General features: G+C 55.0%; 1 protein-coding gene across 7 annotated transcripts in view; it reads left to right on the forward strand.

Annotated features, from left to right (window-relative positions):
• Window positions 1–15045, forward strand: part of CAMTA1 (calmodulin binding transcription activator 1) — a 637675-nt gene that overhangs the window by 607836 nt on the left and 14794 nt on the right. For 5 of the 7 annotated variants that reach the window (XM_054691786.1, XM_054691787.1, XM_054691788.1 and 2 more), the window contains 9 exons: window positions 1003–1154; window positions 3184–3380; window positions 3741–3819; window positions 4003–4318; window positions 4727–5250; window positions 9554–9741; window positions 10207–10453; window positions 11266–11337; window positions 13985–14178. In XM_054691786.1, the coding sequence (XP_054547761.1) occupies window positions 1003–1154; window positions 3184–3380; window positions 3741–3819; window positions 4003–4318; window positions 4727–5250; window positions 9554–9741; window positions 10207–10453; window positions 11266–11337; window positions 13985–14178 (1969 nt within the window). The remainder of the gene's footprint in view (window positions 1–1002; window positions 1155–3183; window positions 3381–3740; window positions 3820–4002; window positions 4319–4726; window positions 5251–9553; window positions 9742–10206; window positions 10454–11265; window positions 11338–13984; window positions 14179–15045) is intronic. The other 2 variants (XM_054691789.1, XM_054691790.1) reach the window with 1 other exon arrangement.

Below are 15045 nucleotides of genomic sequence, written 5' to 3' on the forward strand. Positions count from 1 at the left end.
ACCTCCCTTGTCTCTGCTACCCCCCTTCACCCCCGGCTCACCATGCCACCCGCTGGAGCAGGGCCACTCTGTCCCGTCCCTATATTACTGGCTCAACTCTTTTTTTTCCCCAAAGATTTATTTATTTATGCATACAAGAACCGGAGTACAGGCCAGAAATGCAGGGGGTGAGAGGATCCACCAGAGACGGAGTGGGGAACAGAACAGGCAGATCTCCTGATACACCACTGAGGGGAGCAGCGGGCAAGTCAGGAGGGGTCTGCTGCATCATGTGGGCTGCTCCCTGGCAGGCCCGGGATGGAACTCGTGCTGCAGAGGCTGCGGATTGCTTCACAGTGCGGTGCTTAACCCCTTGCGCCACCAGGGAGGCTTCAGCTCTGTTTTAAACTTGTCGACTGGCGATAGAAGCTCGCGATTACAGCGATGGCCGTAGCTGTGTTTTCATTTATGCAAGCCTGTGCGGGCGTGCTCCCGCGTGGGCACACGTCCTGACCCTGGGGCGGGCTCCAGGCCGTCGGGGCTGCGGGAGCAAAGCCCGGTTGTGTGTGTCTCTGAAGAGACTGTGTTCAAAGCAACGTGACAGGGCCAGACAGTGAGTGGGACACGTCTAGAAAAAGCTGGAGGTAGGTTAGCAAATAAAATCAGGAGTGTTCTTCGTTTGTTTTGTGAAGACTCAGTGTGTGAGTGGCAGAGACGCTGCTGTTCCCCAGGACGAGAATCCTCCTTCCCCGTCTCGGCCGCCGTCTCCCCTGGGCTTGTTACGTCGTCCGTCTCATGGGCTCCCTCTGGGGATTTGACGAAGAGATGGGGTGTCAGGAGCCTGAAGCCAGGATCTTTGGCAAAAGGGGGTGTTTCGCTCCCCCAGCAGAGAACGGGGCTCTTGGGGAGGCCGTGTCCTGTGCGGGGTGGAGGGTCCGGGCAGACCCCGAGTGGGGACGAGTGCCCTTGGGGTGCAGGCGCTCCCCTTGCTCCCCGTAACCTGCTCTTCCTTCGTCTGCCTAGACAACCAGTTCAGGATGTCCATCCTGGAGCGCCTGGAGCAGATGGAGAGGAGGATGGCTGAGATGACGGGGTCGCAGCCGCACAAGCAGGGCGCCGGAGGAGGCAGCAGCGCAGGGGGCACCGGCAGTGGGAACGGAGGCGGCCAGGCCCAGGTAGCGTCGGCGCGGACGCCCCACCCCTGCCGTTCCGCGTCGTGTCCCGGCCCGGGCGCCGTCGCCCGTCCCTCCCCTGCTGCTGGCTTTGCTCCCGGACACGGACGGTGTCCAGAGGGCTCGAGGACAGATGCCTGGGGAGGGGGGCTCCCCAGTTGTTGGCTGCTGGAGTCCGAGGGCCCTGCCGTGGCCTGGGGCTGCGGGGCTGGGGTCCAGCCAACCCGTCCCGTCTTGGCTTCTGTCCTGTAAGCTTCTGGCACGTAAGCGTGAAGCCCAGTCACGCGTGAGCCACGTGCAAGGCCGCGAAGATCAGTAAGGAGAGGGCCAGAGGACCTGTTTCCGGGAGGACTCCTGTCGCCACGGTTATCGTTCTGCCATCTTCCCTGTGTGTCCTTTTGTAAATCCCATGAAGAACGGGTTATGGCCCAGGCACCAGGAACCGAGCGAATACGGTTCAGGCTCCTTTAGTCTCCAGGGTTTGCATGTAAATCACGTAAGGGGATTTACAGTTCGGCAGGAACTGTTCTTCAAGGGGATCTGGAATAAATGTAAAGGACCCGCACTATAGAGCCGCTGCCCCCAAACCGCAGTTCCCCTCTTTGTCTCCATGACAAATGATAATTTCTTTTGAAAAATTACTTTTTTTAAGCAAACATTTTGCGTTTTGTGATTTTTACAGTATTCAGCTGTTAATAGTGTCATCAGTAATAACAGGTGAGAACACAGGTTAGCGTTCCCAAAACCTAAGCCCTGTTTTTCGTAAATGCTCCTCTTATTTCTCACCTGTCGTCAGAAATCAATGAGAAAGGAAAGGCGTGGCCCACAGGCGGGTCTGTGAGGGCTGAGACGCCTTCTGCCCCCCCATTGCTGCCCCGCTGTAGACAGGGTCTCGTGGCCAGAACAGAGGAGCCTGACAGACGGGTGCTGCAGAGACCGGCCGCTCAGCAGCTGTCCTGTGAGCGTCTGACCCACCTTAACTGCTCCCGAGGACTCTGCTCCGTCTAAGTTGACTTGGGTAAACGGTTGTGCCTGCTTTAAGCCGTGGAGACGTGGCTGTTTGTTTATTGCAAGAAAAATCCCCTCCTGGCTCACTGGCCGGCGGTTTCCACGTGCACATGAGTGTGTCAGCCTGGTGTGCGTAGGCTGGCTCTGCCGAGGCCTCTGGGGTCAAGGCCGTTCTGCTCAGGTTGGGGTCACCCAGCGGTTCTCCTGTAAGATGTGTTTACAGCTCAAGTGAGGATGACGTCCTAACCGTCGTCTGCCTTTTCATTTTTGCGGGCATTTTTTTCCAGACTTAAAAATAAAGAATAGTGAGGAGCAGCAGTTTTTCTGTAGGGCTCGTAGGGGGTTTGTTACTGGAAAAGATACGTTAAATAATGCCAGAGACGAGGAGGAGAGTGCCGTGTGTCTGGGGGAGGGTGTTAAACACAAAACTGCTGTCATAGAGCCTCAAATACACTTTGAGGCTACTGGCTTGGGTTTTATTTTTCTTCCTTCACAACTGACTGAAGGTGGTGGAGCCAAGGGGTTAAACGAGAGGACCGCTCTTCCCTGGGGACCACCATTGTGTAAATCTCACAGTCTCCAGTGCTCCCCCCAGGCACCTCTTACTGTTTATGAGGGAGCCTGTTGAAACCCATTAACTTCACTCTCCTTCCAAAGGAGCACGGGAGCCCCGGAGCCCCGGTGAAGCCCTTGGGCAGCTCCCAGCTCTGCTCTCCCAACACTTCACCTGCACATTCACCTCAGCTGGGGGACCAGGGCCCTTTTATTTTTAAGCATTTTCACGAGATGGAGCTGCATGAAGTTTGTGGTCAGCTGTGACAGGCGGACACTGCTGTCCTCAGAGCCCAGGCGCCCTGCCAGGCCGGCTGGCCAGGGCTCACTCCCTGTCTGGGTGTCGTCGTCTTCAGCCCTGCGTCTCCCGGCTCGCGTAGCTCCTCGCGACGCCTTTGCCTCCCGCCATCACGCGCTGACGTGGCGGAGGGCCTCCGGGGGTGGCGGGCCTGACCTGTGCTCTCCCGCCCAGTGTGCTTCGGCCCCCGGGACGCTGGGGGGCTGCTTCGAGAGCCGCGTAGTGGTGGTCTGCGAGAAGATGATGAGCCGCGCCTGCTGGGCCAAGTCCAAGCACTTGATCCACTCCAAGACCTTCCGTGGGATGACCCTCCTGCACCTGGCGGCGGCCCAGGGCTACGCCACCCTCATCCAGACCCTCATCAAGTGGCGGTAAGGCTAGGGTGCAGGCCGTGGTGGTCCTCCTGCCCTGGTGTGCAACTTCCTCTTGAGGCTTCTGGCCGAGGGGGAAAGCTGCCACGGGAGCGCCGGCTCATGAGCCCAGGGCTTCCTCTAAGGACCATGGCCTGGGTCTTAGGAAGTTGTGCCCGAGGGATGCCAAGCACGATGCTGGTGGGCACTGGGGTTTGGTTGGTCTATTAGCAGAAAGTGCCCCTGGGGACTTGCGCCCTATTTCTTCATGTCAGGGATGCTAGGGTCCCAGGTTGGCTTCACCTTTGTGGGGTTCCTTCCCTCCTGAGGTTTCCTTTCAAGGTGGGTTAATCAGGTGGCCATGTCATTCTGTCCTTCCAGCACAAAGCACGCAGATAGCATTGACCTGGAGCTGGAAGTCGACCCCTTGAACGTGGACCACTTCTCCTGCACTCCCCTGGTAAGGGCGGCCCCGGCCCCCCACTGCTTCTCTGGCCTGGCATGGGGGATGCCCTGCCCCTGTGCCTGCCCTTCACCTGTGCTCCTGATCAGAGCCACTGTGGCTTGAGAGGGCCAGCGAGGGGCGCCTTGGCGGCGGTGGTTAAAGTAAAGCTTGTCCCCCACGGTGTTGTCCCCGCCTTAGATGTGGGCCTGCGCCCTCGGCCACCTGGAAGCTGCTGTCGTTCTGTACAAGTGGGACCGCCGGGCCATCTCCATCCCCGACTCGCTGGGGCGGCTGCCTCTGGGCATCGCCCGGTCGCGGGGCCACGTGAAGTTAGCGGAGTGCCTGGAGCACCTACAGAGGGACGAGCAGGTGCAGCTGGGCCAGACCCCCCGTGTGCACTGTCCTCCCAGCGAGGATCCCAGCCCAGACAGCTGGATGACCCAGTGGCACAGTGAAGCCACCCACTCCCCGGAGATACCCAAAGGCGTCACCGTCATTGCAAGTACCAATCCAGGTAGCCATCCGCATGGTCACCCCTCAGACCGACGGCCTGTCCGCCACTTCCCCTCCGCTGCCCCCAGGAGAGGCCGTAGCATAGCCACCCACTTTTAAGGGCTTTATTTATTTGGGTTTTTTCTGTTTCTGGTTTTCCTTATGGCTATAAGATGCCCAGTGCCTCCCCACCCCTGCCATCTGCATAACGCAGCAAAAACACCATGTCCGTGCCTGAAAGAGGTACACATTTTGGAGGAGGAAGAGGAAGTGAATGCGGTGTTTGCTGCTGGGGGTACTGACAAGTGAGGGGTGCGCCCCGAGTTCCCACTTTGCCCCTTGTGTCTCTCAGGCATAGAGAAAGTGTTAATTCTTTAGGTTTCCTGACTTTGCCACCTATCCTGACTGTCCTTTCTACTGTACTTTTCAGAGCTGAGAAGACCTCGGTCTGAACCCTCTAATTACTACAGCAGTGAGAGCCACAAAGATTATCCAGCTCCCAAAAAGCATAAATTGAACCCTGAGCACTTCCAGGCAAGGCAGGAGAAGCTGCTGTCCACTGCACTGAGTCTGGAACAGCCCAATCTCAGGAAGCAGAGCCCTAGTTCTAAGCAGTGTGTCCCCGAGACAATCAGCCCCAGTGAAGGAGTGAGGGACTACAGCCGGGAACTCTCCCCTCCCTCTCCCGAGCCTGCAGGATTCCAAGCCTCTGGATCTCAGCCTGTAGTAAAGTGGAATTCCAAAGATCTTTACATTGGTGTGTCTACAGTGCAGGTGACTGGAAATCCGAAGGGGACCAGTGTAGGAAAGGAGGCAGCACCTTCCCAGGTGCGTCCCCGGGAACCAATGAGTGTGCTGATGATGGCTAACAGAGAGGTGGTGGACACAGACATGGGGCCCTGCCGGGCCAGTGCAGAGAGTGAGGAGTGCTCGCAGCCCATGGACGACATCCAGGTAAGGCCCGGGCAGGTGAGCCGCCGAGGCTGCTGCCCCGAGCTCCCGGAGCTTTGCGGTCAGTGTCCCAAGGCATCGTGGTCTCGCCAGTGAAGGGTTAGCAGGCCCATCGCGCGTGCGCGTGAGGCCGAGGGAGGGTCTCTACCTGGCCACATGTGCCTTTGGTGACTCCAGCATGGCGAATTGAGGGCCCGCCGCCCACCACCGGCTCTCAGCTGAGCCTTCCTGCTGCATCCCTGCCTCTCAGCAGGCTCGTGTGACCCGCTGATCCGGCCAGCGGGACAGATCCCGCTGTGCTAAGTGCCAGCTATAACCGGGTGACAGCCCAGGAGCAGTGAGAGCGGAGACTTGGGGCAGCGTGGGAGAGATGGGTGGCTGTGGTCAGCTCGGCCATCGTCTCACCATGGTGCAGTCACAGTGAACTCACCTCAAAGCTGACTGCCCTTAAGGACAGTGCTAGGAAACCCAGAATCCCTTTAGCCATTGGATTTGTTATGGATTAGGAGACTATATTCCAAGGTCACCTTGGGCTAGGCTACTGAGCAAGCAAGTTCCATAAGTTACAAGACACAGGGCCAGAGGTGCAACCTAGGACCTTGCATTTGACTTGCTTTCATTGCAGAGTCCAGTGTCCAGTAATAGACCCCAGTACAAATGTGAGAGGATGAACACTCCCACAGGAAGCTCAGCTGGGCTTCCGAAGACGTGATGCAGCAGGAGGGCGGGGCTCGGAGGGCTTGGGCGCAGGCTTGTGTTCCCCGGGGGATTCTAACTGCCAACCTGCTGCCTGTCTCTGCACCCCAGGAGCCTCCACCAGCCCCCCCACTGTTTGGTGCAGAGTGAAAAGTACCAGCGTTTTTCCACCAGTTGTGCCCGTGGGGGCCCCACTGCTAATCTACCAGCGCCAGCCGTCAGAGAGATCAAGTGAAATTTTAAACAAGGAGTTGGCACATTTTTTCTCTAAAGGGCCAAATAATGACCAGGCTCTGGGCCACGCAGACTTGTCACGACTACCCACTGTGTCCTCGCAGCACAGACGCAGCTCACACTGTCCGGCAACCGTGCAGCCCACGTGCCAGTAGAGCTCTTGATACAGCAGGCAGCCCCTGTTTGAGCAATTCCTGGTGGAATCCAGACCAGGAAGCTCTACTAAGCCATCTAGAACAATATTTATAAATATAAGCACTTGATACGAAATGGCAGGCTACAGAAATTGTCAGTGTGGAAGAGGGGAAACCCTGCTGAGCATGGTGATGACACCTCACGGGCCTTGAACCGTAGCTAGTGTGACTCAGGAATTAGATCTCCTGAGTTTGTTGAAGTTGAATTAATTTAGGTTTAAGTAGTTGTTGGCTAGCTCAGCTTTATGGTGGGTGCCTTTCCCGAAACAGACCAAGAGAAAATAAAAAAATCTCCTTTTGTTTTCGCTGAACATCGAGAGAATGCTATTTTGTCAAATTAAGAGTACACATCTGTGCAAAAAGCAACAGCCTAAAGAAATGTGTCAGCCAAATGGAAAAATAACAATTAAAAATAATGAGGCGATTCTAGACACACCAAGCCCATGCCCGTGGAGGAGCAAGGCCAGAGCCAGGACAGCTGCCCGTGTGTGGTTATTAGGGTGTGGCTGCGGGGGAAGGCGGGGTGGGGGTTGGGGCTCTTTAAACAGGAGAGGAGCGATGTTTAGAAACACCTAGAATTAAGATTTTAAGTTATTTTAACAAATGAGGGAGATAAGAGGGCCTCCCCAGTGGCGCAGCAGTTGAGTGCTGGGTTGCGAAGCTGTCCACAGCATCTGCAGCACCGGTTTGATCCCCGGCCACCGGAGGAGGGTCTCACATGGTACACGGACCTCTCCTGCCGCCCGCTGCTCCCCTCAGCAGTGTACTTCGGTCCTTCTGCCTGCTCTGCTCCCCGCTCTGGCTCTGGTGAATTCTCTCACCCTCCCGCGCTTCTGACTGTGCCCAGTGCATGTATAAATAAATAAATCTTTAAAAAAAAAAATGAGGGAGATAAGTAAAAGAAGATCAAAGTGTGATAAAGTCACTGTCCTACTTGGGGAAGGTCACAGATTTTGTTCCACTTGTGATATTGGTAGGCAAATACAGGCTAAGGTAAGCTTATCAGAAATGTTGGGTTAATAGGGAGTGTAAAAGCAGCCTCCAGAGTGTCTAAGTTGTTGATAGAGGAACAGTGAAAATGTAACTCCTCTGGAAAAAGCTGGGAAATGGTAACAGAAAGAAGCCACCATAGAAATAATAAACAGAAGGCCTGCTATTGTAGGAATATTTTCAAATGTGATTCATTCACACTTTGGTAACTGATAATTCTATTAAAGAGTCTCAGACTGAGTAAAAAGAAAAGCAAAGTATGCTGTGTGCGGCTTGTAAAAGACACTGCTGAAGTGAAATGATACAGAAAACGTCAGCGTGAAGTGGTTGGTGGCGATAGAGGGTAAAAGAATATAGAAAGAAAAGAGAGAACGTATATATCAAGCCCAATAGTGTACCTATAAATAGCGAGACAAATAGCCAATATAGACACGAAGACAGATAGTCTATATGTCTAGCAAGATAGTCTATGTGTCTATATGCTAGCAAGGCAGAGAGAGAGAGAGAGAGTATATACAGCCTCAGCACATATGTGTGTAGAGAGCTATACACATGCCTTGATTCTTCTTCCCCCTCAGTGAGTTAGAAATTCTATAGCCTCTTATGTCAAGAATACAGAACAGGGCCTCCCTGGTGGCGCAGCGGTTGAGTGCTGGGTGGCGAAGCTGCCCACAGCCTCTGCAGCACTGGTTCGATCCCTGGCCACCGGGTGAGGGTCCCACATGGTGTGGCAGACCTCTCCTGCCACCCGCTGCTCCCCTCAGCAGTCTATCATCAGTCTGCCTGTTCTGCTCCCCACTCTGGCTCTGGTGAATCCTCTCACCCTCCTGCGCTTCTGACTGTACCCAGTGCTTGTATAAATAAATAAATAAATCTTAAAAAAAAATAAAAAGAATATAGAACAGTCACCACTGTGTCCCTGACAACATGGCTGCTGAATACTAAAGCAGAGACTAGAGAGAACATGGGAGCATGGGCCATCGGCCTCTCCGTAGTGTCAGGCCAGCCGGCTCAGGGCCTCCAGCTTGCCTGGACAGGAGGAGCCTAGGGAACACCAGGCCCTGCAGTTAGAAGCCTTAGTGCACAGACTTAATGTGCGTGGTGCCTTTAGTAACTGGTATATGAAGTTATGTATCTAAACCAAAGCAGACCCGAGAAATCTGGCTGCAGAATTGAGGCTGCTAGAGGGGGAGCAGGAAGAGGATCAAAGAAGGAAGCAGCCCAGGTGGTCTGAGGGGAAGGACCTGGTGGTGGGTGAGTGTGGCTGAGCAGGTGGGAACCTGTTCCCCTGTATCATACCCAGCACTATAAACCCATGTTTCCTGAATTCAAAACAAAATAAAACTTAAACTGATAAACTCCAATTTCCACTTTCAAAAGACACGCAGAGGAATTTTTTTAGAACCAAGGCCCCTTTGCTGATTCAGATAAAACATACCTCGTTCTGGACGACTTTTGTAGATTCCTAAGGGCATCTGTTAGGACTGTATTTTGGGCAAGTGCAAGTCTCAGCAGCCTACTTGCAGTGGTTTAATTTAAAAATGATTCTTTACCTTCACATGGCCAGAAGCCCAGAAACTCAGTTTCTGGTGATACCCCTTTGGGGCCCAGCCACCTTCTTCTTGGGTTCTCTGTCCTCTGTGCCTGCTGCCTGGTAACAGACAGCTCAAGCTCAAGCTTGTCTGTTGTCAGGGTGGGAAGGAGTGGGCCGGGGCCCCGTGCATCAATACCTCTTATCCGGAAAGCAAAAGCTTCGCCCTAGTCCTCCCCAGATGGCTGGGTGATCAAGAGAATAAGCATCATCAGCTGTGTCCACCTGAGCTGTCCACTGGGGTTGGCACATTGCTGCTCTCTGGAAAACTGGGGTTCTCCTGGGGAGGCAGAATGGGGGTGGAACCAGTAATGTCAACACGTTAACGTGGCAGCCTCCTTTATTACTGCCTATCACACTCTTCCTCTGGCCTTCCTTGAGGGCCGGAGAGTGGGCACGGGCTAGATGTTCAGGGGCTTGACAGAAGGCTGGTGGCCAGACTGTGATTGAGAGATGATCCAGTCTCAGTGCCCCTGGCGGTGGCTCAGCCTGTGTGGGCTGGGTGGGGCCCACCTTCTCTGCTCCTGCCTGTCCAGACGGGGTGTTGGGGAAACCTGGGGAAACTTTCTGACCTGCGTGTCCCATGCGCCCCGGGCTCCAGGTGAACATGATGACGCTGGCAGAACACATCATCGAAGCCACGCCCGACCGGATCAAGCAGGAGAACTTCGTGCCCATGGAGCCTGCGGCACTGGAGAGACCGGACACCGCCACCATCAGCAGTGCCATGAGCTGGCTGGCCAGTTACCTTGCAGACGTTGACCACCTGCCCAGCGCTGCCCAAATCAGGTCCGCCTGGGTCTCCTCCCCCACACTGATTTCCCGGATGCAACGGGGGGCCTGGGAGGCTGGTTGGATACGAGGACTGCCGTGTGATGTAAGACCTTGTCGAGGGAGGAAGGCGGCACTCGGATGAGTTCAGTTCCACTTCCAGGCCCTCTTCCTACCCCAGCCTGGGACGTCTCCCCATTTCAGAGGCTGTGAGATCATGGATTGGGAGGCCTTCTCCCAAGAGGAGGGGCAGTTGCACGGGGGCAGGCTGGTGGGTGTGGTGGACCCAGTGTCCAGCATGGGGCTGATCTCATGCTCCCAGGTGGTAATCACAGCCCTAAGTCTGAGGGCAGCCTGCCTGCCAAAGTGGCAGGTCCTCAGCGGTCCTCGGCGGCCCCTACAGAGACCCCCGCTGTCCGTCCCTCAGTGTGGTTGGTCGGGTACAGCCATCACCGGCCCCTCTCCGCCCCCCTCTTGTTGCAGAAGCGCATATAACGAGCCTCTCACCCCGACTTCCAACACCAGCTTGAGCCCCGTTGGCTCTCCAGTCAGTGAAATCGCTTTTGAGAAGCCCAGCCTCCCCTCGGCAGCGGACTGGTCAGAGTTCCTGAGCGCGTCCACCAGCGAGAAGGTGGAGAATGACTTTGCGCAGCTGACCCTGTCTGACCATGAGCAGCGGGAGCTCTACGAGGCTGCCAGGCTTGTCCAGACAGCGTTCCGGAAGTACAAGGTGAAACAGGCCGCGCCCTGCCTCCCAAGGAGCCCCAAATTGGGAAAGTCAGAATCGTTCAAACAAAAGCATGGTTTTTTTGGGGATATTTTTGCCTTCAGTTTATAGAAATTTTACTGAAAATGATTATGTCCCGTGAAGTGAGGGAGAATTTTCAGAAGCTTTAGGGAAACAGAACTGACCAGCAACGGGGGCTTATCACCGGCTCGCCCTCCATGGTCGGGAACACCGAGGGGTGCTGCTTACTCAGCGTACAGTTGACGCCCCCCACGGGAGTTTGTGACATAAGCTGGGATTTCTAACTGGAGGCCCAGGGGCTGACTTTAGGCAGCCCATAGCCCCCCAGAAATGTTGTGGTAAAGCGACCACACGTGCATTGGTGATGAGCGAGGTTAATGGTCTCACTCGGGTTTCTCTGAGGCATCTTTGCTCGCAGAGGCCTTCCCAAGCCAGGAATCATCCAGTCCAAACTTAGAGATCCCTGGCTCTCTCAGTAAAGATGATGGGGGACTGGCCATTTAGGGGGGCAGACAGTACCTATCCAACTCATCATCCTTTGAAAGTGAGTATTGTTAGACCTCCCACTAGCCAGACACCAGGCCTCTGTTTAGAAGCAAAGTAGCTAGAGATTTAGTCTGATCATTTTATTATTTCCTAATTTATATTTAAAATGAGTTTTGCGGTCTTTTGGCAGACCTGGGGACTCCATTCCGAGCTAGGTAATTAAGTGTGGGGTGATTCTACCTAAGCCTTAGGAAGGCTGACACTGCCCTCAGAATCATTACTGATTGTCCCCTCCCATTACCCCTCAGGGCCGACCCTTGCGGGAACAGCAAGAAGTGGCTGCTGCTGTCATCCAGCGTTGTTACAGAAAATACAAACAGGTAAACACTGGTTGGGGTCGCAGTAGGAAATGTGCCTCGCCCACCACATCTGGCGCCTGATTCCCAGACTGCCCTCGAATAGCTCTGATTAAGACCCGGGGGGGAAATGTCCCGGAGTAGAACGAAAAAAACCAAAAAGCCATCTGCAACCAAAGTCACAAATCATTTTTGTTCAAACCCTGGGCCTTTTGGCACTGTGGCCTACCTGAGATACTGGCCTAAAACCAAGCAGTCTGTGTGTGGAGCGAGACTCCGTGCCGGGGGTTACCCGTGTGGCTGGCTTCAGGGAGGCTGGGACTGTGACTACAGGAGGGACGTGCTGGCCATTCCCTTTGATCTTGAATCACATATGTTACATAATCCTTAGCCTTTTTTCCTTTGTAACTTCTTACCCATTTTTAAAAGGGAGAACTGTAAAAAATTTTGGAAATATCTGGAAGCCCGGAACATCCTAAACTACTCTTGAATCCATTCATAAAGCGCGGCAGGAAGCCTGTCTGGGTGCTCTTAATGTGGTGTTGCCCTGTGGAATGCTGCGGGGTGACCTCTCCCCACTGAGGGCAAAGGGACCTGTGTCCAGGCCTCTCCCGGCTTAGCTCCTCCAGGCACAGCCTCGCATGTGCTCCTCACGACGATGTAACACCATGGCATTCCCATTTCGCAGATAAAGGCACTGAGGCTCAAAGGCATCCTAACATCAGACCTTTCTCTCTCGGTGACTAGGAAATAGTAAGACTGCCTAGTTGAGTCTGGACTGGTTCGTGTGATACAGTCTGGCCTGTCAGCAGGTTCCAGAACTTTGATTCGGTTGTGCTTGGGTAGGCGTCTAGTTTTCATGTGAGGACTCGCGAAGGCTGAGATGTGTGACAGTCACACAGGGCTCTGTGCCTTTGTTAAGATCCGGGGCTTCTGGGAGGGGTTGTCATTTGCCCAGGCTCTTCTAAGATGAAGCCCTCTTAGTGGGAAGTGGGGGTCTCCAGCCCTTGGAGTTCATGATCCCAGAACATGAAGGTCTATTGTGTAAACGCTGACACCACCGGGCCTGTAGCCCTGCCACAGGAACACCCGCCTCTGCGGGGGGCCAGCCTCCCCAGCACGGGCAGCACCCAGAGCTAAAGTCCCAACTCTGTGGCGGCGACAGGTACTCATCCCAGAAACCAGCCTGGTTTCCCAAGAAACCCCCTCCCAAGAGAGTGTCGTCCACAGCCAGCAAGGCGGAAGGCACGTTGTTTCAAAAAGCTGACGTGAAATACAAGACGAGCCTCCCTCCCGCAGGATGGCGGTGTGGCCAGCGTTGCCTGGTTCTTTCTATTTTTTTTTTTGGTTGGGAGTTTGACTGGTTCTGGTTTTCAGTTCATTATCTTCGGCGATCTAACATTAATCTTGTATTTTCTGTTTCTCCCCCAAGCTGACATGGATAGCCTTGAAGGTAATGACCCACCCAAGCCCGCTCACAAACCATTCCACCAGAATCACAAACTCCACACCCATCACCAGCCGCAGGCGGGCCAGTAGCCGGCCCGGCCACCTGGCACGCACATCTGTCCTCTGGGGCCATGTGGTTTCAGCTGCAGAGGGTTTGGCAGTAACAACCACATTTTCTTGGCCAGTGTCAATCTCGAGCGCCCACCCCAGCCAGTCACCGCGAGCCCGCGAGCCCTCGGCTGATCGGCCCTTCCCCGGCACCCAGCAGGCCCTGCACGCAGGCCTGGGTGACGGGAGCCATGGAGGCCCCGCAGGGCAGAGCGCTCTTGTCTTAGAAGACTGCTGGACAAACGAAATGTCCTGTGGGGCAGATAGGACCAAGGTGGATCCCGCAGGGGCCCTGTGTCGAGAAGGCCGTTTCCTTCCCTCATCCCACCTCATCCACGCAGACATCCGCCTTTTCTCAGCCAGGCTTCACGGTGGCCTCCCGTCCCTGGAGGACCTCCCGGCTCGGTGGCCGTCTGGACGCGGCTGCAGAGCGCGCTGTAGTTTGGCGCCTCCAGGCTGGAAAGATGAGCACGCGGCCAGGCGCGCACAAGGCCGACGGGCGGGCCTGGGACCCCGGTTCTGTGACGGCTTCCTGGGTCCCCTGGAGCCCCCCCGCCGCCATGTTGGTCTTACGAGTCTTCATCTTTTGCAGGTTAAATGGCTTAAAGGTGTCAGCGTTTCATGATAAGCCTTGTATTTGGGACCTTGTAACTCAGGACTTTGTCTCCAGGAGATAGCTAGGCTCCGGGCGCGGACGTGGCGCGCGGGTGCGTGGGGCCGGGTGGCCCCGAAGCGCCCGTCCAGATGCTCCTGGCTCGGACAGGGAATATCAGCCTTACACATTTAAAGTCACACTTTCTCAATGTGTCTTTAAGATTCCCGAATGTCTAGATGTACGGCCATTAACATTTTTCAAGAGGGGCAAGGGTTTGCTGTTGGGGGAAAAGCACATTGAAAGCAATGCATTGTCCACAGCGACCCTTGGCTGTAATGCTTTGCATTTTGGGAAAGGTAGGTGAGCCGGTGTCTGTGGGCCTCTCCGGTGACTGACTCAACCCCAAGCGGAGACTGGTCACGAAGGAGCGGCCATCTCTCGCCCTCCTCCCGCGAGCTGGCAGCGCTCCCCTGAGTGGCGCGGTTGTTACTGGAGTGCCTGTTCTTCTCTCCTCTGCAGTATGCACTTTATAAAAAGATGACACAGGCTGCTATACTCATCCAGAGCAAATTCCGAAGTTACTACGAACAAAAAAAGTTCCAGCAGAGCCGGCGCGCTGCTGTGCTGATCCAGAAGTACTACCGGAGCTACAAGAGATTCGGCAAAAGACGGCAGGCTCGCCGCACAGCTGTGATTGTCCAGCAGAGACTCAGGTGGGGGGAGAGTCGTGCAGGGGAAGCTCTGGCCCAGAGGGCCGCACCCTGGGCCGGCCCCCAGGTCTGTGCAGGGCTGGGCTCCTGCCGGCCCATTGCAGGCTTCGTCTTGGGCCATGCGGCTGTCCCTGTGCTGCTTCTGTTTACTCCTCTCTCCACCTTCCACACCTAATTATTTTCATGGAGGACATCACCAACGTTTTTTTTCTGTACCAGCTGTTTTTTATTTCTTCCCTCCCCCATAACAAGCAAGCTTTTTCTTCCACCACCATTGCTCACACCCCTTTAGCCTTTTTCCCTGTCTCTTAACCACAGACATCTCACTTCGTTTATGCGTGTCCACTATTTATAATTATTTTGCCTTTTTAATTTGTCCGAGTTGACTCTTTACTCATATCTGTGAAAGTGTCCACGGTGTATCTCTGACATCCTGACTCACTCACTGCCCACAGTTCCCCGAACGCCCTCCGTTTTGCTGTGAATGGTAACATTTCCTCCTCCTTCCACGGCGTGGATACCCCACCCAGTCCTCCACCAGTGGGCACTTGGGTTCCATTGTAAATGACGCTGCACTGAACGTGGTGGCCACACGTCCGCCTGCATCAGAACGCAGCCTGGCCTCCCCTCCCCTCAGAAAGCCACCTCTTTCCCTGGTGGCTGATGCTCATCAGCACCTGTAAGGCCTTGGCAGTGCAGGCCACGCTGTTCCACCCTGGAGGGAGGTGACTCTTGGTGCAGCCAGGTACCCTGGGGAAGAAATTTAGAAAACAATAGCCCAGAGAATGAGGAATAGGGGAATCAGCTTCGAAACTAAGAGAACTTGGCTAGTGGCAGGAGCCTCTGGACAAGCGGGGCGCACCGTGCAAG

This window comes from Talpa occidentalis, unplaced genomic scaffold (assembly GCF_014898055.3).
Source record: "Talpa occidentalis isolate TD23 unplaced genomic scaffold, MPIMG_talOcc4v2.1 talOcc4.9, whole genome shotgun sequence".
Classification (NCBI taxonomy): domain Eukaryota; kingdom Metazoa; phylum Chordata; class Mammalia; order Eulipotyphla; family Talpidae; genus Talpa; species Talpa occidentalis.